Source organism: Rhinolophus ferrumequinum, chromosome 5, assembly GCF_004115265.2.
Source record: "Rhinolophus ferrumequinum isolate MPI-CBG mRhiFer1 chromosome 5, mRhiFer1_v1.p, whole genome shotgun sequence".
NCBI lineage: Eukaryota > Metazoa > Chordata > Mammalia > Chiroptera > Rhinolophidae > Rhinolophus > Rhinolophus ferrumequinum.
This window is the reverse complement of record NC_046288.1, coordinates 28,731,617-28,754,370: the sequence shown is the minus strand read 5'-3', so window position 1 is coordinate 28,754,370 and position 22,754 is coordinate 28,731,617. Positions and strand designations below refer to the sequence as shown.

Below are 22,754 nucleotides of genomic sequence, written 5' to 3'. Positions count from 1 at the left end.
GCTAGGTCTTATTTTCAGGGAAACACGGTACTGTATATTTAAAGAAAACAAACAAAAACAATGGCTTCAAGGTCAAGCACATTTGGGTTTTTAAACCCTAGTCCTAATCATTGATTTATACAATTCCTAAGCTTTAGTTTTCTAGTACGTAAGACACTAAGATACTAACTTCCAGGGTTGCTGTGAACATTATAAAACATAATGACTAACAAATTTTAAATGTTCAACATATTGCAAATACCTTCAATATTTCTCTAGGAATGAGTTCAGAGTGGGAATATCTATAGCAAAAATAAACAGTAATGAAAAGTCAAGATTCATGGCCAAAGATAACTATTTATTAATTTTTGTAATAAACATTCAGTTTCTTCCTTTAAAAAAACCTAGAATTTAAATATTTCCCATCCCATCACCTACAAGTCTGTATACATTATTTACATCTCTCAATTAAAACTTATTACAGATTTTCTGACATTCAGTATCCTTTTAAAATAAAAATGACGAAGCAATTAAACTTTCATCAATAACTATAATTTGAGTAAACTTGGCAGTTTACAATACAGCGCCCATGTTGCATTTTATATTTTAGACCATTTTCCCCTTCCAGCTAGTTTAATATAGAGAAATTGTCTATCTCCAAAAAAGCAGTATCCCTGTCTTTACACATTCTCTACAATACTTGCACAGTGTGGATCTTGCCCTTATGTTTCCATTATATGACACTGGCAGTATTCATCTGCTTTTGTCCCCACAAATGATTTCTACTAAAACTTTTAAGTGTTAAATGATTTCTATTGAAACTTTTAAGTGTTCTCATGTTTACTGTATTCTCTCTCAATCTAGATTTCATGGCACTGTTCCTAGATAATTTTAAGTAATAATGTACAGGAAAAGTGAAAATAGAACAAAAGTGTTCCCCCCAAGATCAGTGTGCCCTTACCACCGTAGTTATGCATGTATAAAAATAACAAATATAATTTAGTGGCTGTAAAAAACTATTTCCCCTAAAAATAGTTATCTCAAATGAACAACCTAAGGAGGAAAGTGTTCTTAAAATGAAAATGCACTAATCTGTTTTACAGCCGGCAAAATTAAGTATTTCAGAAACAAAATAGAAAGAAAACCACATGCAAACCTGTAAGAAATACCCACACATAAGAATTTAATAATATATAAAAGAGAAATTAAACATTAACAAAATTTTTTAAATGACCTCAGCTTCGGTGACATATTTAAAGAAAGCTATCAACCAAAAAAAAAACCCCAAAATGCCTATGTAATAAGTAGCATCTTATTACAGTTCAGCTGAAAGCTGTTTATTGGTAACAAGTACGTCAGAAGCACTAAAAATGAAGACCTGTACAATCAACCTGTTTTGTTTTCCAAGTGGGTGTGTATTGGGAGGGTGGGCCGTACAGAGAGTCAACAGCAGTAAGGAAGTAATTTATCTCCAAGGAGAAGGAGATGACAAGTAAACATATAGCTAGAAAAGGCCAGTCATTTCACTATCCATCTTTGCGAACTGTGATCCAAAGTTTTCTATAGTATAGTAGAAAAAAGAAAAAGAAACTACATGTAGAAAAAGAAACTTACATGTAGAAAAAGAAACTTACAATCACACTAGCAAAACTGAGAGTTCTCAATTTTTTAATCTGTATATTCTCTTTTGTCAAAATTTAAGTATCAGTTCAGTTACAAGTGGCAGACATGGAGCACAGTTTTATACCTTCAAAATTAATTCTTCTATGTGATTAGCTCATTAGGAAAGCCCTAAAAATTCAAATTGTCTACAATCAGAATTGTTATATTTTAAAATTCAACTTTTCCATTAAATTTCGAGATAGTTTTACCTCTAAACATTTATCTCATACACCATTAAACTGATAGCTGAACAACAGTAATCCCTACAGTGAATCTTAACATTATGACAAAACTCTAATTTAAATTATTTTAGGAATGGTCCTTAAAGTACAAATCTAAAATAGTGTTTCAAAGAATTGGTACATTCTTTAATATCCCAAATAAGTGTCAAAATAAGTAAAGTTTTCCTCTTGGTAAGCAGTCACATTTTCAAATTACAAATATACTTCTGGTCCCATATCTTTTAAAAAGGCATTCACAATTTTAAAGTTATAAATGATATATGAAATGGTTATACAATTTTAAATATTTTATCTGTGATATGTAGGCTTAAAACTCAGCCTAATTAATATATAAAATTTATTCCAATCTCTTTGTACAATGATCTCCAGTCTTTAAATTCAAATTGTTCATCTGAGTGAAAAAAAATTTTTTTTTAAAGGATGGAGGTAAAAGCTGTTGTTTCCTTAAGCGACTTCTACCTTAAATATTGGATCCATTTTTTTTTTTATTATCCTTTCAATCAAAACTATCCTACAGTAGTCAAGGTTAAATTCAAAAGTTACCAGGTAAAGGAACAAAAAGTAGAAAACAAGAGAAAGAATTTGATTTTTTTATTATTATATTTAACTGTAAGGTAATTAAACTAAATCTTAAAAAATAAAACCTATACATCCAAAAGATACTGTCTACTTCAAAGTAGGACATCAGGAAACTACTCCTTTATTAAATGATGCTACCAATGCTCAAAAATCTTTTCTTTTGCGAATTCAGAATCTATGGCACATTCTTTTGAACTTCCCTAATGGTTTAGTTCTAAGAAAAAAAAAGTAGAGATGGTTTGGTGAATAAGATAGGTCACATTAACTGCCAAAAAAAGTTTTTGGTGCAACTAAAATGATGAAATAGATTTTCTTGCATAGTCATAAACCGATTCTCAAGGTGTCTTTGAAACATTCCAAAAACTTTACACCTTTGCAACATAGCTAGAATAAGTAGTGCTCCCAAAGGAACTACTCTGAAGATCAACTCTCATTTGGATGTTTAAGGTATAACATATTTATTTTAAAAGAAAGTCCTACAACTTAGTAATTGCATCTCACATATTTTACCATTTCAGTGGTTATCAAAACCTCTCTCAGAGAGGGTGTAGACAAAGATATAAAAGAAATCTGTCATTTTGCTCTTTTCCCATAAGCAAGGAAAATGCTAATACATAAAATGGAGTCTGGTGATTACATGTAAAATATAAATATCCACATTGCCTGCATTTCCTCATAAGCCATTGTAGTGCTTTCTTTCCTGATAAACCAGGCAGTAACTCAGTCTGAGATATATTATACACTAAACATGTCTTTTCCTACATTTTATGCTGACCATTTAGAATTTACAAATCACAAAGGTAAAAAGTGATAGCAATCTAAAATTTTTCATTAAGGTACACTAACCTCCAAAGCCTCTTACCAGCTAACCAAACCATGTTTACTGTTTTAGTGCAGTTTAATGCCATGGGTTTCATGGCATAAGCAAGTCAGCAAAGGAAAGCCAGTAGCACCATCTACTGCTAACTTAAAGGTTTTCACTCTTTCTGTTAAGTTCTCTCCAACATCATTCCTCTCCAACATCATCACCATCATTTAAAATAATTCCTAAAACTTGCTTCATATCGACATTTAATGAAAGCATTGTGACAATAACTTACTGCTTTATATTTTATGCTTTTATCAGCAGGTGAGAAAAACAACTTCTGCTTTGTATCTCTGTATAAAGAACGGGGGAGGGGAGAATCCTTATCTTGGTTATTTATAGAGATCTGGAAAGAGTCCAACAGACATTTATTTATAAGCAAGCTCTGCTGCAAAGCCAAGATCTGATCTTATTTTATAAAGGGCATCTCACTAACACTCATGGAAACCAAATGAATCAAAGCAATTTTTTATTATATCAGTTATTTCTCCTATTCTCTGGTATTTCCCTACTTGTAGCCATGTAACACCATGTACAATGCCAGGCCTCTCCCTGGGAGAACTTCTCTACTTTGTTACCATATATATACACACATGACTCCTTACGTCCCAATAGCTCTGTTTAAAGGAATACTCATAAGCAGGCACCTGAGAATCCGGCATAGTGACAACAAACTCCTATATACATACAGTGGGAAAGTAGATCTTACTACTAAACACTTATACAAACATTTTTCCTTTTTTACAGTGTACTGCTGTATAAGGCTTAAAAGAGTAAGAACAATTTTTCATTATTCTCTCTACGCTTGCTACTGCAACCCCTTTGTTATTAGGTTGATATGAAGTCAAATTCAGTATGAACGACTGCTTGCATAATGATGTGCTTCATGTTTCTAAATAGGTAGGACCCAAAAATCACTTGATGCCAAATTTTATTTCTGAATCAACCCATAATGGCTGATATTACATATTCGGATACTAAAAGATTTGTTTTAAGGAAATCAGCTGGTTCTCACTGCAATTTATAACTGTTACCAATGAATGTCCAATATGTTTGCCTCTGCCGGCCTCTCCTGTTACTTCTGTTGGTTCTTAGAGAATGATTGCTATAAATGAAATGGAGAAAAAGGCAGTCCCTAGTGATCATAATTGTATTGGTATTAAATTGTATCACTGCTCTACTTGTTAATGGCAAAAACAAACTGATTTTATCTTAGATTCTTTTCTAAGTGTTTTTAGTATAAACAATTTCAGAGCAAGATTTCTATTCTACAAGGAAAAAGGTATATTATTTCTAACTGAAGGAAACAGATTTACCAGAAACAACAAAATTAAAACTGGAAGTCTGTAAAGAATGTATCTCAAGCACACAACTGCAGTGAAAATGTTAATAGTTATTTTAAAAACCAAGTTTCTGAACTCTTTAATATGGGAGTAATTCACTAGAAAGTCATAGAAAATAAAATATAAAAGTTAGTTACTGAATTAGCACTTTCATTGTTTGCTATCACTGCAAAGAAAAATATTTCTTGTCACAGTGAAAAAAATGAGAAGTCAGAATGCTTCAAATTGGGCCTATAATAAGCAAAGAAGGTATCATTTAAAAATGACAGGCAAACACTAGCTCCATTCACTGAATGGAAATGCTGGAAAGTGGTCAATTTCCCCAAACAGTCCTTGAATTCCATATTCAATATCTATACCTAGAATTTTTTAACTTCTCATGGAAGTTGATTTCTAAAAAGAAGTCTCTAAGACTCTGCTTACAAGAAATTGATTAAAATTTCCATGTCATTCTATTCAAGGGTTTTAAGACAAGACTTTAATCTTAAACTTGACTCCCCATAATTAATTTCATCCCCAAGTCCCCATACAAATTAACCCCCCACAACCAAACACTCACTCCTATACCCTCATCTTCAAAGTAAAAGGGGATTCTGCAGACTTATGGCTCATTTGGCAATTACGAAGAAACCTCACAGTTCAGCGTCACCTCTGAAGATGGCAAACCTGTATATAACCTGGAATATTTACACCTACAGTGCAGTTAACATGTAGACAGAAGCCAAAATGCAATAGGTATTGCATTTCAACATCCTCAAGTTTCAGTATCACAGATATCAAGAGATCGAAAAGACCTGCTTGTAGAACTTTAAGCATTTGCTGAACAGAATTATCATCAATATAAAAAATAATTAAGAAATACTAATTTTTTATATTCTACAGGCACACCTTTACAAATTGTATTTCTTCAATGTAGTAAGAGCTGGAGATGACCAATTTAGGCAAACTATGGCTTTTATCACAGATATTTTAAAACATGCATCATCAGTAAGTGCCCTGGGTAGTAATCCTAATATTGTTTCAAGCCCTGTTCAGTTCTATGTCTGTGCTTTGCACCTCAGAAGTGAGCCTGCCAAGGCACTTAAAAACATAAGTCTTTTAGGGACTTCAAAAATTGGCCACAATTTATACAACACAGAACCCCATCCATCAGCAGTTCAATCAATAAGCATTTTCTTTCAACACACAATATTATCAAAAATTCCACAAGTAACCAAAATCAAGTTAAAAAAACATACCATATGCCACTAAGACAAAATTTATGCCTATCAAATGTACAGAGAATGGTTCTTGGCTTCCTCTAGCAATAGAATATGGTTTCATTTATTCAGAATACAGAAAAAAGAACCCAAACAAGTCCCCCGAAACTTAAGACAAAAACAACCAAGATAAAAATAAAATCAACAAAATCCAAATACACTCCAGACAACTTCATTTGAGGAACAATTTGCACAGTTCTGCATCCTTTTATCTGTCCTTTGAGGTGAGTTTTTCAATCAGTTCTTGAAGTGGTGCAAGTTCTCTTCTATCAATCAGGTTGAATTCCTATGCGTGATAAAGAAAGGCAGAGGAAATAGCAAAAACGTATTATTTACATTTCATTCCACCAATACTTCTTAGAAATTAGCTTTTAAAGCAAATAGAAGTCAAATCTTTTTCAAAAAACATTTTTTCTATTCTCTAGTTCTATTTTAGGCAAATCACTTAACCACTTCTGATACTTTTACATTTGTAACTAGGATAAATTTTCCTAACTCATAAAATTATTGTGGGGATTAAATGTGATACTGTATGTTAACCACTTCATGTAATCCCTGGCACAAAGTAAACACTCAATAAATGGTAATTGCTGCTTCCTGTCAAAAGAAATAACTTGGCCACCATCTAGATACAGCCAACCAAGTAGGGATCAAAAAAAATCTAGCATCTCAGGAAAATTTCAGAGTAAAAGTGCTGGTTTATGTTATAAACTAACATACATACAAGCTATCATGAGATGCGGTATGAGAATATCATGAATAATGTGGAGTCCAAAAACGATAGATAAAATTCTGTAAAGAAAAAATAAGAAAGCCTGGATTTAATTTGTGCATCTTTAGAAGTTCCACCCCTATCATTCTGAAGTTTAAGTCTAAAGAGATTTCCACTGAACTATAAATTACAAAGCTAATAAATAGAGGCTGTCTGTACTTCCAATCTTCTGCCGTGGTGCGGTATTCTGAGCTCCCAACTTCATTCATTGATTAGCATCCATCAGTGCCAAGCACTACAGTAAGTACTGAGAAGCATTAGGAGGCATTTAATAGCAAGTCTACTCCTAAGATTTGTGAGGTCTGAACCAAGAACACAGATATATATCATACGACTAAATTATTAAATTTTACAGTAAGCTAATACATTGTTAAATGAAATACATTCTGTTCTCCTACCTTGACAAATATACCTTCATAGTGACCCCGAGAACAGATTCAAATTTAGAAGTCTCAAAACTCCTCAGAACTCTGCACTGGAAAGGAGTGACATGAGAAGAGCCAGTCTCTGACCCTCAGCAAACCTCTCTGATCTCCCAACCCCCACCTCTTCAAGGGGATTCACATGCATGCGTGTGGACACCCTGTCTGGCTTATATAGGCAATGTCACACACCCTCCAACAGCTGCCATCTGGCTACCCCTTAGGTCTAGAGCAGGGGTGTCCAAACTGCGGCCCACGGGCCAACTGCGGCCGGCAATCCATTTTTAATTGGCCCGCAGCAAATTCCAAAAATATATTTAGTTTACTTAAATAAACCAGGTGAGGCAATACGTACTTCACCTCGAGTGAGTGGCCCGGCTGTTTGTGTATTTTACCGCATATGGCCCTTGGTGAAAAACGTTGAAAAAAGTTTGGACGCCCCTGGTCTAGAGGTATACATATCAGATACATGACTTTCCTTCAAAAGAATAGACCCAAGGAAAAGATCCATGCAGACCCTGGAAATATACTTGGGACCATGTAAGCAGGAAATTCCGAGGTAGAAGCACATACCAGAAGTGATCTGGGTAGGTAGGTATGTTGTGCATTCCTCACTCTGTGGGGAGAAGTACACCTGGGAAAGGGCCAGAGCAGGATTCTCTAAACTGTGAGATCAAGGGAAGAGGTCCCTCTTACTCAATCAAGGGCTGATACTGCATAACTAATGGACGTACCTTTAATAAGGTCACAGTGTCCTGAGAAGTAAACAGGCTCGGATGTAGTAAATGCCACATATTAATCCCCTACAATTTACTAGGAGTTGGAGATAGAGTGTATTTTAAGATCATACAGTAACGTAAAACTAACCCTTCTGGTGGAAGAATATCCTCTCTCAAAACACTAAAACTTGAACTTCAGCAATCATATCTGCCTAAACCAAAGCACAGGTGCAAACTTTAGGGTAATCTTTGTGTCTGTGGGTGTCTATAGTTGGAATAACATACTACTACAAGGCTATAGTAATCGAGATGGCATGGTACTGTCATAAAAACAGACACATAGATCAATGGGATAGAATAGAAAGTACAGAAATAAACCCACGTATATATGGCCAATTAATCTATAACGAAGGAGGCAAGAATACAGACAGTTTCCTCAATGAATAGTGTTGGGAAAACTGGACAGATACATGCAAAAACGAAACTAGACCAACCTTATTACATTATATACAAGAATAAACTCAAAATGGATTAAAGACTTAAATGTAAGACCTGAAACTATAAAACTCCTGGAAGAAAACACAGGCAGTAAACTCTGACATTGCTCATAGTATTTTTTTTTTTTTTTGATGTATCTCGTCTGACAAAGGAAACAAAAGAAAAAAGAAATAAATGGGACTACATCGAGGATATCTGCCAATGATACATCCGGTAAGGGGTTAGTTAATACCCCAATCTTATAAAGAACTTGTACAACTTCACACCAAAAAAATAAACAATCCAATTAAAAAACTGGGAGAGGACCTAAATAGACATATCTCCAAAGAGGATATACATATGGCCAACAGACATATGAAAAGATGTTCAATGTTACTAATCATCAGAGAAATGCAAATTAAAACCACAATGAGATATCACCTCACACCTGTCAGAATGGCTGTCATCAATAAATCAACAAACAAGTGCTGACAAGGATGTAGAGAAAAGGGAACTCTCGTGCACTGTTGGTGGGACTGCAAATTGTTGCAGCCACTGTGGAAAATAGTGTGGAGGTATCTCAAATAATTAAAAAAAGAACTACCTTATGACCCAGCAATTCCTCTTTTGCGTATTTATCTGAAGAAATCCAAAACATTAATTCAAAAAGATACCGTATATGCATCCTATATTCATTGCAACATTATTCACAGTAGCCAATATATGAAAGCAACCTAAGTGCCCACCAGTCAGATGATTGGATAAAGAGGTGGTATACTGTATATTCCATATATACAATGGAATATTACTTGGCCATAAAAAAGAATGAAGTCTTACTATTTGTGACAACATGAATGGACCTAAGTATTGTGCTAAGTGAAATCAGTCAGACAGAGAAAGACAAATACCATGATTTCACTTATATGTGGAATCTAAAGAACAAAGTAAACAAAACAGAAACAGACTCACAAATACAGAGAACAAATTGATGGCTGCCAGATGGGAGGGATTTTGGAGGGCTGGGTGAAAAAGGTGAAGGGATTAAGTAATACAAATTGGTAGTTACAAAATAGTCATGGGGATGTAAAGTAAAGCATGGGAATATAGTCAATAATATGATAATAACTATGTATGGTGCCAGGTGGGTACTAGCCTAGTCAGGGGGATCACTTCGTAAATTATATAAATGTCTAACCACTATGCTGTACACCTGAAACTAATATAAAATAATACCAAACGTGAGCTGTGATTGAAAAATTAAAAAAAATTAAATTAATAAAAATTGCTCAGAGTAAGTTTTAGAAAGTTACTATCGCCTAAAATGTGTTATATAGGTGATATTAAGACAGAAAATGTGTGCCTTCAGTGTGAGGAATGTGTATAGAGGGAAAATATACACATTTTTCTTTAGTGGAGATAGAGCATTGGGAAGGCATTTGTAAGTATATACCCACAGATATACAGAAACAACAGAGATTCAAGACTGACATTCCTGCCTACCATCTCTTCTCTGTCTACACACACACACACACACACACACACACACACACACACACACAAGCTGGTCAGCTGGTTTATCTTTCCTACTAGTTTTTTATTCCTGGCTGTTAGTTCTGTAATTATTATAGCAGGGTAAGAATATCCTCATTCTTCTTTTTCTTTTTTTTTTTTATTTAAATTTATCCTCATTCTTCTTAATCTCATCTCTAAGGCCAGTTCTCTGAGAACTAAAGAAAGAAGGAAAAGGTCAATTAAGGAGTCAGATCAAAGACTATAATGGACCTCTGGAATAGCGACGCTCTCTGGGAAATTTTTTCCACTTTGGACATAATGGGCAGTACCTAACTTAAAAATTATTCAGAATGAATTAAAAAAGGAAAAAAAAGTGTGATATCCAAAGCCCACTTCTAGGACAGATTATATACTAAAAAAGTTCCAAGACAGACAGGAATTGAGGGTTAAGAGGAATGGGAGGAATGCAAAAAAGCTCAAGAGACCAAGTTCATCTATATGTCTGCCAAACTAGCCAGGTTCCATAATAGCCCATTAACTGAAGCAAATCCAAGGCAAGACTTTTGAGGTCCATTTTAGACTTGCACGCCACCAGCTTGGAGATGAATGGAATGCAGAAACAAAGGTATCACTATGGCAAGTGTATTAGAGGATGAAGACTAGAGAGATACGGCACATTTTATCCTGACAGTATGAATGTAGTATTCACATCAGAACTCTGTAGATGACAGCTTTTACTGAGCAAAACAGGCCTCCTAAGTCAACTTACCTGGACAAAAAAGATAAAGTGCTTGAAAGATGTATTCAGATGTGCTTCCTCCTGAAGCTGGATCACAGGGTCAAAATGTTGATGATAAATGTGCGCATAAACCCTAAAGAGGCGTTTGAGTATAGTTTTTGCCACAGACATGAAATTCTTCGGGAACGGAACGCCTAGTAAATAGATAAAACAACCCAATCTATTAACAACAAGACACAGGAACAAAGTAATATGAATTTGTCAGCAAATGGCAACTTATATTACCAAGACAAGGCTGAAAAGAAGAAGTATTTATAAGTTACTACTTAATATACCTACTATGCTTTTCAGATGTTCTCAATATATGATAAATGAAAATAAACTTCAAAGCTTCCATGGAATAAGAACTAGTCTTCAGTATAGCCCTTTAGGCCTCTAATATACCACCACTTTACTAAAATAAAACAAATAAGTGCCTAAGATGGTAATGGAACTAAAACTCATACTTAGATCCTGAGATTTCATATCATCAGGTCTCAATACAAATATTTGCTGAACACAAATAATGTATTAACCATGTTCATTTTTGTTTAAAATGCTTGCAGTTTACACACACACACACACACACACACACACGTTCCTCTTTTTAATTTTTGTTTTAAGAAGCCGGGAACAGTGATTTACAGATTTCTCAAACTATTAAAAATTGGTAGATGGGATAAAAGGTACAAAAACCCCATTTTAGTATTTTACCCTTTCATTTAAAAAGTCAGACATAACTTAGATTATTTCCAGAAATAAGATCACCTATACAATCTAGAATCTAGATAGATATAAACAAACTTCATCTATGAAACTGACTGAGGGTGGTATTGTCAGCAAACTGTGTAAAAGGGCTGGGGGCTTACAGTATATTTAAAAAATTTTTTTCTATGGGAATTATTTCATTACTACTCCAAGTCTACATTTACCCTAAAAATAGCTGCAGTCTCTGCTTAAATAGGTTCATTGCTATGAACTGCAGCACTTTTATAACATTAAACAAATATAAAACTAGAAAAACACAAAATCCCATATACTTTGTTACACTAGTTAAATAATCTAGATTAGCAAAACACAAGCCAAATACTTGTACTACTGCATTCAATGTCATCACATTACCTACCACTCATTTAGAAATATTATTGGTCACAGGGAAACATAAGACAAACTGAAATGAAGGGATACTATATAAAATAGCAGGCCTACAGTCTTCAAAAATATCATTGTCATGAAAGTCAAAAAAAGACTGAAGTACACATATTCCACATTAAAGAAGGCTGAGACATGACAACTGAATAAAAAGAAATGTTAAAACTTTTCTTTTGCTATCAAGGACATTACTAGGAAAATTTGAAAAATCTGAATAAGATCTGTAAATTAGACAACAGTATTGTATCGGTGTTAATGTCCTGATTTTGATAGTTGTACTGTGAGTTTCTAAGGAAATACACATTGAAGCACATATGGATAAACGGGTATCATATATGCAATTTATTTTCAAACAGTTCAGGAAAAAGAAAAAATGTACGTGGTGGGGGGCGTTAAGGGAGGGAGGAGAGAGGAAGGGAGAGAAAGAAAGCATATGTGGTAAAATGTTGGCAACTAAAAAATCTAGAAGAAGAAGGATATACAGGGATTCTTTACACAATTCTTGCAAATTTTCTAAAAGTCTGAAATTGGGTTAAAATAAAAAACTTAAAAAATATACTACCGTGTTTCCCCAAAAATAAGACCTAGCCGGACAATCAGCTCTAATGCGTCTTCTGGATCAAAAATTAATGTAAGACCCAGTCTTATATTATATTACGTTATACAAGACCCGGTCTTATATTATAGTAAAATAAGACCGGGTCTTATATTAATTTTTGCTCCAAAAGACGCATTAGAGCTGATTGTCCGGCTAGGTCTTATTTTCGGGGAAACACGGTATTATGGGCGATAAAAGGTAACGGTACTTATCCAAAACCACTACGATGTATATAAGTAATGCAGCTGTGAAAAATAGACCTTTTATTACAAATGCTCCAAAATACTGAAAGCATTCAATAAATGTATTTAAAACAATCCATAATAACAACTATTTACATTATCTCCTCTATAACACCCTTCCTCCAAAAGCTAAAACCATAGTCAAAAAGTTGTTTATTGCTAGAAGAGCAAATACGTAACTTTTTCAGAAAACATAGTTGTAAGAAGTTTGAAAAGGTAAAGATCATATGAACTATTCAGATGTGAAAATTTCCACTTGAAAGGCCAGCCCTTAAGAGCAAATACAAAAAAGCAAAAGTCACTCAGTTGATAAGAGACCAACTCCTCAAATCTTGTTTACTTCTACCTAGCTTGATTCCACAGTCTCTAAGATTCACACTATGGGTCATAAATTCAAACTACCTATTTGCCACAAATATAATATAAAACTGGATATAAGTCATATAAGGTCCTTCCCTAAACAAGAAATGGACATGACTGTTGCAGATGAAATTGGCTGCCTACCCAATATCCAGTCTCTTTTTTCCATGACACAGTCCAGATTGTTACCGTCCAAATATACTGATCTTCATCTTGTTTAAAGTTACTGAGAGGTTTACCTTAATGTTCATGATAAATTGTTATAAAAAAGATAGGACATTTTTAAATGTGTAAGGGTTAGAAATATTTTGATAGGTATAGTAATCTAGTATGGGTCCTGGAATAGAGAATCAATATGCTGTAGAAATATATAAAATTAGATAAATCATACTGGATCCCAATTATACAAAAAAATTATACCAATTTTTGATGGAAATAATGTCTCATCATCCAACTGGTCCTGAACCCAAGTCATCAGGTAATCAATATACTTTGGTGCAGAGCACTTAATAGGCTTCTTTATGTTTGTTCCATCTGCCCAATGATATTCATATCTGTATTGGAAAGATAAAAAGCACACAAAATATCAGTATATACCTACACAGTGTGTATGTTTTTTGTATTATGAACGTATGTGTATTATGGATGTATATATAGGATATATGTTAAACATCTACTCCTCCAAATAAAGATTTCTGCATTTGGCATTTAAATTTAGCATTTTTAAATGGCTACTGGACTATTTTGCATTTATCACGATCCAAACTAAGCAGATTCCATCAAACTCACTTTTGTGTTTCTGTGCTCTCCTCATATGTTCTAATTTTCTTATACAGCTTCCTTTCATATATAGCATTCATATTTTACAATCATACATTGCCTTAGCAGAAAACCTAACTTACTTCCCACTTCTTTGATGACCATCTTTCATTTTTACGGTTGTTTTTCTTCCTTGAAAAACATTTCTCCTTATGCAGTACAATTCTTTTAAACTTGGGGCTTTAAATTTTGGGTTATGGATAGAAAATATCACAGGAAGCTCCAAAGTAAGATGAATGAAGAAAAGAATGACTCAATATTTGAGTACATTTGGTTGAGGAGCTAAACATGCCTTTAAAGAAAACTGGCAACCCAAATAAAGATGCCTATAGGATTTGGGTTGTAACAGAATATTATCCTTTGGTATGATCAACATTTAATGTGCACCCACTGTGTGAGAAATAATGTGTCAAGGAATACTCTCCTGGAACAAGGGACATTAAAATGAAAGACTTTCCCTACTCTCAAGGAGAACAGACTAACAAGACGACAGACTTATAAATGAGTAAGTAATAACAAGACAAGAATGGTAATGGAGTTACTTATACATACATACACACACACACACACACAGCCCGATTTTTTTTAAAGATAAAGAATAAACATACAGCTGAAACTCCAAAGTATAAAAATCTCTAAACTGAACTAGCATTTAGTTTCTTAGTTTCTGAAAATACTTCTGTCACTTAGCTGCTCTCTTTGAATCAACTGTATATTTCTAACCTTGTCCCAGAGTTTGGACTGACAGAATGATAGGTCAGTGAGTCTAGCAAAGGAAATGAAAATATAATGGAACAACACTATAGGGTATTTTAAAGACAAAAATTATCTTGAGATAGACTAAATAAGGATAGTTTCTATTCAATCACAGCTACATACACCTGAGCAATAAACCTAGACAGGATACACCTGAATAAACATTCTGACAGTATACCTTATTGCCAACCCTGGACAACAGGGATGGTGACTATCAAGTCCACTTTGAAGGTCTCCAAGAGGAGATTCCCCATTTTTGCATCTTGTTCTGCTGTTTAATCACTTTCACAGTCAAGAGGTTCTTCCTAATATAAAACTAAAGTCCTGAGTGTGACTTAAGGCTGTTCTTGTTTGATCCTCTTAGGAGTTAGAGGCCACGAATGGTAGGACTTTTAGCTATCATCACTCTTCACTTAAAGACAGGAACTCATCCACGTTTTCTCCCTTATCAAGAAATCTTAACACTTTTATTTTTCCTCACAATTATGTTTTTCATTTTGTTGATTATTTTCAGGTGTTCTATATTCATTTTTAAATGGAAAAATCAAAAGCAGACATAGTAAACCAAAAAATCATTTTCAAGATCCTAAAGGTTTTAAAGAAAATCAACTTTCCATATCCTAAGGCTTTTTGAATAAAACTGTATATTGCTTATACTTCTAGTTTCTAACTGTTCCTTTTTTTTTATGTTTATACTTAAGATGACTATCTTGTAACTCTATTTTGCCCCCATTGATTATTCTATTCCACCTTTGACAGACCATTCTATTTGAAATTTGTCATCATGATATGAGCTTATAAACTGAAAACTTCAAAACATTCATTTCTTAGTTAATAATAACAATAGTAACTGAGAACAAAACCCTATGAGCCATCACTCAATACTCCTTTGCAAGGGGCCAGTGCTAAGCTACTAACAAATACCTTTCCTTGGAATAATCCTTCTTGACCATCTGCTAATAAAAATGGCAAACCATAACAACTGCATATTTTCAGCACTAATGACAGGCAAAAGTTAAGACTCTCAAAGAAAAAGAGAGGAAGGGAGGGAAGGTAGAAGGAAAGGTGGAAGGATGAAAGGGAGGAAGGGAAGAAGGAAAGGAAGAAGAGGAAAGAAAAAGGAAAGAAATGAAGTTGGGAGGAAGGAAGGAAACAGGGAAGGAAGATCATTTTTCATTTTTGTAGTACCTTTATAGAGATCCCGTGCCTGTCAACTTTTGAAGAATTGGGTATGTACCTCCGATACCAGCTATTCAGATACGATTTCTATGGGGAATGTGATCAGAGCACTAGTATAAATGACAGTAATTCTCCTTAGTTCACAGGAATGGGATATTGGTGTAATATGAGAAAACCTCCCAATAAAATACTAGACAATTACAGAGGGGAAAATGGCAAATGTGGGGTGAAGAAATCTCGCAGACACTAACATGGTAAGACAATCAGGGTTAACATCACCAGTAATGGGATGGTCAACACCATGTGCCTCCTAATATGATCCACCGGGAAAAAAGTATCATCTCTGGGGTTCCTGACAAAAATGCATGGCCTGAATGTAGTCGTAAGAAAACATCAGACAGTGGTCGGATCCCCAAGACCACACCGCATATGATGACTTGCTAAGAGGACTTAAAGAACTCAGCATCTAGTTGTACTCACAGATATGATTTATTACAGTGAAAGAACACAAACCAGAATCAGCAAAGGGAAAAGTTTGCAAATGGGGCAAAGTCCAAAGGAAAACAGGAACAAGCTTCGAAGAGTCTTCTCCCACTGGAGTCACACAGGCCACCCCTAATTCCCCCAGGACTGAGGTGTGATTACACATGCTAAATACTGTCTACCACAGAAGCTCATTAGAGTCTCTGTCCAGGTTTTTTATTAGGGGTGGTCAAGCAGGCACCCTCCACATGACACATACTAAAATTCCAGACTCGCCGAAGGAAAGCATAAACCATATCATTTGCACAGTTTAGGTAGAGAGAGCCACTCTTAACAGTTAGAATGGTGGGGAATCCTTCTGAAATCCAAGTTCCCAGATGTCATCCAAGGGTCAACCTCGTAAGCAGGCCTTTCAAAAGACAGCAGTCAGGCCTGCTATGTTACCTCTTTTATGCACAAAGGCCAATACAGGGAAAGACTGAGGAACTACCCAAATTAAAGATACGTGAAGCGGTAAGTCAAATAAAGGCAATACATAATCATAGATAGGATCCTCAACCAGAAATGAAAACCTGAAATGTTGTTCAGACAGATGATGAAATGCAAATGGTATCTCTGAAATGGAGGAAGTGGTGTGACGGGTTTGTATGCTGCTTATGTAGAGTATCCTTGTTTTTCAAGAATATACGACTGAATATGTATGGGTAAAGGGGCCTAATGCCTACAACTTGCTCAAAAGGTTCACAAAAATTAACCTTAATGAGTATACATATAGAGAGAGTAAGGAAGCAAATGGAGTAAAATGTTAATAATTGGGGAATCCGGGGAAAAGAAATATGGGAGTTCTTTCTGCTCTTCTGGCAGCTGTTCTGTACACTTAAAATTATTTGAAGTTTCAAAGTTTGAAATAGTTTGAAAGTAAGTTATTTTCAATACATTTGAAATAAGTTCTTTTCCCAAAAAATTACCTTAGGAAATACTCAAAACATATTATTTTGAACACCTTTGATGATGGCAAACTGTCAATTCTTTTTAAGAGGACTGGATTCTGAGAAACATCTTAACTCATTTGGAGTCAATTTGAGGAATACGGTAGATGACCTAACTAGGTAATACTTTGTTCAATACGTAAATTTGGTCAATAAATAGACAGTGAGTCTGACACTGCAATTTAAATATTACCAAAAATATTCTGAGCAATGAAACATTAGTACAATAAGTGTCTAGCAATCTACTACTTATCATGACAATATTCCTAAGCACTAGTAAGCGTAGCCCAGTTTGTTTTGTTTTGTTTCGATATTCACACCTTGTATAAAACTAGTGAGAGAGAACATACTTTAGGGAAAGTCAGCACTAAAAAGAAAACTTTTCTCTATATGCCTTGTTAAGTACCAATTAATATTTCTTATAAGAAAATAATACAATGTAGCAGTTAAGAGTACAGACACTAGAAACAAAGAGACCTAGGTTTCAATCCTGGGCCTACCTGTTTCTAGATAATAGGACCTTGGACGTGATACTTACTAACCTTTCTGACTCTATTTCTCTTCCTATAAAATGAGAAGAACGAGTACAAAGGCCTTACATTTAGGTAGCACTGAATAAATGGTAGCTGTCATTGTTATTATTAGCCATAGTAATAATAAAAGCCAGTTTCAAAAATGTATTGATCTAAGCAACATTTATTGAGTGGTAATTGGCAGGCCACTGTTCTTGCACTAAAAGGGATTAAGAAAAAGAATAAATCTGACACGTTAAATAAGATTTGTAAATATTATAAGTATAATGTAACAAAGAAATATAATCATAAAGACAAAAAAGTTAACTAGAAAGATCACATCTAGTCTGAAGAAATCAGAATGAAGCATTAGATGTGGGCCCTGAAGATGAGTAAAATCTTTTAAAATATTAGCAGAAGCTAAAAGGACAGAGATGGGAAGAAAAGAAAAATAACCAAGAAAAGAACAGAATCAGCAAATTTTCAGAATATAAGCAATGGAGGGAATAGCAAGGCATTTCCAATAATCTAGTTTGGATAAACCAGAGGAGATACATAAGTGAACAGAGGAAAGGCAGGATGGAGGGCAATGCAAGAAGGGCCATAAAGCTCAGACTAAAGAATCTAGACTTAATATATTACTCATTGATAAACCACTGAAGGAGATGCTAAGTACAGAAATTATATGGTCAGAAATGTTCTTCTTATCCAAGCACTATAAAATAAGGTAAAAATGAGAACTGATCATGAACCAAGTCTTACTTTGGGCCAGCTGACATCACTGGACAACTCTCCTCTGTACAGAAATCTGTGATTGTTCCATAAAGCATGTTGATCTGATTGAAGAAATCCACAGCTGCAAAGTAAATATCAGCTATAAGTAAAACATTAAATTTTAATTTTATTCAAGCAGAATCTAGATTTATCAGTGTTCCTTCCACACATACACAGATTTCCCAATTTTTTGTTATTGATTTCTAGCTAAATCCCACTATTGTCAAAGAACATATGTTATATGATTTCAATCCTTTCAATTTTTGAAAATGTACATGTGTGTAATCTGAGGTGCTTAGCTTATGTGGTCTCAGGTCAAGTCTTATTAATCACGTTGCTCAAATTTTTTAATTCCTTGTTGATTGTTTTCTTCTACATTTTCTATACATTACTGAGAGGAGTGTTTCAATCTCCTGTTATGACAGTGGATTTGTCTATTTCTTCTTTTAGTTCAGTCAAATGATTTTAATATATTATTGAGATGTTATTAAAAGACACAAATTCAGAACATCATATGGTCTTTGCAAACTCAACCATTTATCATTTTAAAATCTTCCCTTTTTTTGGCCTGGAAGTCTACTTTATGTGATATTTACATGGCTATATCAGCTTGCTTTAGATTACTGTTTAAGTTTTTAGTTTCAACCTGTATCTCTATAAAGTATGTTTCCTGGAAACAGAATTTAGATTTGCTTTGTTTATGACCATCTTTACACAATAATTGCCTTTTTTATTGAAGCATTTGTCCTTTACATTTAATACAAATTATTACTATTTGGATTTGAATTTACTATCTTACTATTTGCTATCTATTTATCCTACTTATTATGATTCTTTTTCTTTTCTTTCTGACGTTCTTTAGAATTACTTTTATTATTCTATTTATCTCCTCTATTAGCTAGATACTTATACATTCATTTACTATTATTCATGTACTAGCCTTATCCTAGAGCAATGGTCAGTAAATTATGACCACAGGCCCAATCTGGCACATCACCTGTTTTTTAAAAATTTTTTATGAGAATACAACCATGCCTATTTGGATACATACTGTTCTATGGTGACTTTTGAAGGGGTGAATAGTTGTAACAGCAAAGACTGAAATGTTTAATAATTGGTCCTTTACAAAGAAAAAGTTTGCTAACCCTTGTCCTAGAGTACAGCGTAAGCATCCTTAATATAACAAAGCTCCAAACAAAAATTAGTATGTTTACCTCTTCCCAGACATTGCATGACCCTTAGATGTGCCAGAAACTATGCCAAGCTCTAAGAATAAGAAACAAACTGACTCAATCCCATGTCCTCCTTGAGTTTACAAGCTAACAGGGAAAATGTCACTTGAGTTTTTCATAAAGGGAAGTACACGTTGTAGAAGCAAACAACTTCCCCTCAGCGCGCCCTTTTCTTTTGCTATAAAGCAGTCAACGAGAACTTGGTACAAATTAACTCAAGGAAACCACAAAGAATGTTCTAATAATTATCGACATCTATCTAGCCAGACTCTACTACCCGACTGCCTATACTATCCTGGCCAAAAATTTATCTTTTTAAGTTTCTCAAGCAAAAAAGGAGCATTTATCCATATATTTGAGAAGTACAAATACTACATATGGTGACTTTGAGCTCAGTGCCTATTCCCACTTTATTTATGCAGTCCTAAAATCTCTTTCGTCTCATTAATTACCCATGAGCAGCACTTTGCTTTTTTATTTCAGATTTTCTAGAGTAGTAGAAGAAACACATTGACTTTAAAAGGAGTCAAAGTTAACTGCTGATGAAAGTATGACAAGAAGAAGCATTCACTAAATGTAGTCCTACAAGTTTTCCTTTACCTCTTACCTCTCAAAGAGCCAAGATTTACTAAATGATATAATTCTTAAGTTGTCCTCCACAGCAACAGAGGACAACCTATGGCTTTGAAATAAGACCAGTTTGAATCCCAACTCTTATACTTACCAGTTACTTATAACCTCCCTGAACCTCAGTTTCCTACTTTTAAAACTGGTTTTATTATACGGAATGCTAAAAAATGTGTCTACTATAAAGTGGGCATTTAGTAAATGTTAGTTTCCTTCCATAAACCAAGATATGGCCTCAGGATTCTGTGCCACATACATTTATAAGTCATTCATCCAGCTTTTTCTAAATTCCTGAATCTTCTATCTTCTTTAAGCTATCATTCTTTCTAGAAGAATAATGTCCACAACCAGACTCTGGTTTTGGCTGTGAGACCAGTTGTTGAATTTTCTACCATTTATCTTCATCTGGCAAATGAACTGAAGCCAAAAAGCCATTAAAATGCCAATCTTATCAACAAATTCCCTTCACTCTTTTTATGTACCCAAATGTTTACTTAATCATTGTCAGTGAGTGAAAATATCTGTCTAGCCTCAAATCCTATTTACCTCATCAAGTGTCATTTAGGAAGAATACTATAAATATGGTAAATTTAAGAATCCAGTACTTCTTCAGTCAAATGCTGTATTTTCAAGGTAGAATTACCTGTTCTCATGGGATGTTCTAACTCTCCAATTCAAAATAATTTTTGTCCAGTTATTACTGCAAAATGCCTGTGGAATTTTAGAAGTCATTGAAGTTCTAAGCATTTCAGTGGTACAGACACTCAGTTCTGGCAACTGAGACAGAGCGAATACAGATAGAAAATGATGATCTGCTTTTATACTCAAGTCAGAATCCCACATACAGAAGCTTAATGCTACCTTCTTTAGATTTTTAAAATCAGTAAATGAGTTCTTAAATGGTACAAAAAAGGCACAAACAAGTACAAAAAACAGAATGTACGCATATATTGGAAATTTACTCTGAATGTTTTCTTTGTAATATCACAGAATCATTTCATTGGTAAGATGAGTCTCACCCATAAAGCAAAAAAATCATTTATTTCTTTAGTAATTAAACTCTCTTGGTCCAGGAGGATAATCACATTATAATAAATACTACTCTTATGCAAATGCTGTCACAGTAAGTTTTTAAGATATCTCAGAAAAATCCTTTAGGTTCCTAAAAGTTATCAGTGGGTAGCAGCTCAATTTATAAATCCTATGATATATTTCAAATTATATATAATAAGATACCATTAAATATTACAAGAAAAATAGTTTTGCTTTCCTTTAATCAAAGCCTAGACATGTACTGTATGTTTTCAATTAAATTTCATTTTATTTTTATTCGATTCACACAAAATTCCCCAATTATAAAATTCTAGTAGTTTCTTCACTAATATTGAAAAATCCTGACTATTAAAAGTACTACTTTTTGGGCCGGCCCGGTGGCTCAGGCGGTTGGAGCTCCGTGCTCCTAACTCAGAAGGCTGCTGGTTCGATTCCCACATGGGCCAGCGGGCTCTCAACCACAAGGTTTCCGGTTCAACAACTCGAGTACCGCAAGGGATGGTGGGCAGCGCCCCCTGCAACTAAGCTTGAACACGGCACCTTGAGCTGACCTGCCACCTTGAGCTGAGCAGCTGCTGAGCTCCCAGATGGCTCAGTTGTTTGGAGCACATCCTCTCAACCATATGGTTGCTGGTTCGACTCCCGCAAAGGATGGTGGGCTGCGCCCCCTGCAACTAGCAATGGCAACTGGACCTGGAGCTGAGCTGCGCCCTCCACAACTAAGACTGAAACGACAACAACTTGACTTGGAAAAAAGTCCTGGAAGTACACACTGTTCCCCAATAAAGTCCTGTTCCTCTTCCCCAATAAAATCTTTAAAAAAAAAAAAAAAAGTACTACTTTTATTCCCCAATTTTCTCTGGCTTAATTCCCAATAATATATTTACTTTTTACTTATACACTTTTCTTCCTAGGTGTTAAGAATATCTTATAAACATATTTTATTAATTTCATAAGCTCACTATTGAATTTTTTTTTTAAAGCATAACCTAGGGAAATCACTGAACATGCTACCGAAAGAGGCAATTTAGCATAGTGGTTAAAGTATGGTCTCTGAAATTCTATAGTTCTATATTGGAGCCCAGGCTCTGCCATTTAATAGCTGTATGACCAAGGAGAATTACTAATCTTTCTGCTGCTGCTTCCTTATCTGTATTAAACGGGCAAAATAATAGTACCTACATCATGAGGCTGTAAAGATGAAATAAAATAATCCATGTAGGAAGAATAGCAGAGTGCCAGACATAATTCATGTTCCATAAATATTAACTATTAATTGCTGTTATTACCATGTTTTTCCACTGAAAATTGTAAATTTATGCTTTGCATTTCATTGTAACAGGAGACAAGAAACCAAACTCCCTATTTA

At 34.5% G+C, this 22,754-nt stretch overlaps 1 protein-coding gene across 2 annotated transcripts in view; it reads right to left on the bottom strand.

The window, feature by feature from the left end:
• Positions 1-834: 834 nt before the first annotated feature.
• Positions 835-22,754, bottom strand: part of MOB1B (MOB kinase activator 1B) — a 48,585-nt gene continuing 26,665 nt past the window's right edge. For both annotated transcript variants that reach the window (XM_033106212.1, XM_033106214.1), the window contains exons 3-6: positions 18,462-18,555; positions 13,382-13,515; positions 10,601-10,764; positions 835-6,215 (exon numbers count right to left, since the gene is read on the bottom strand). In XM_033106212.1, the coding sequence (XP_032962103.1) occupies positions 6,138-6,215; positions 10,601-10,764; positions 13,382-13,515; positions 18,462-18,555 (470 nt within the window). In that variant the 3' untranslated portion in view covers positions 835-6,137. The remainder of the gene's footprint in view (positions 6,216-10,600; positions 10,765-13,381; positions 13,516-18,461; positions 18,556-22,754) is intronic.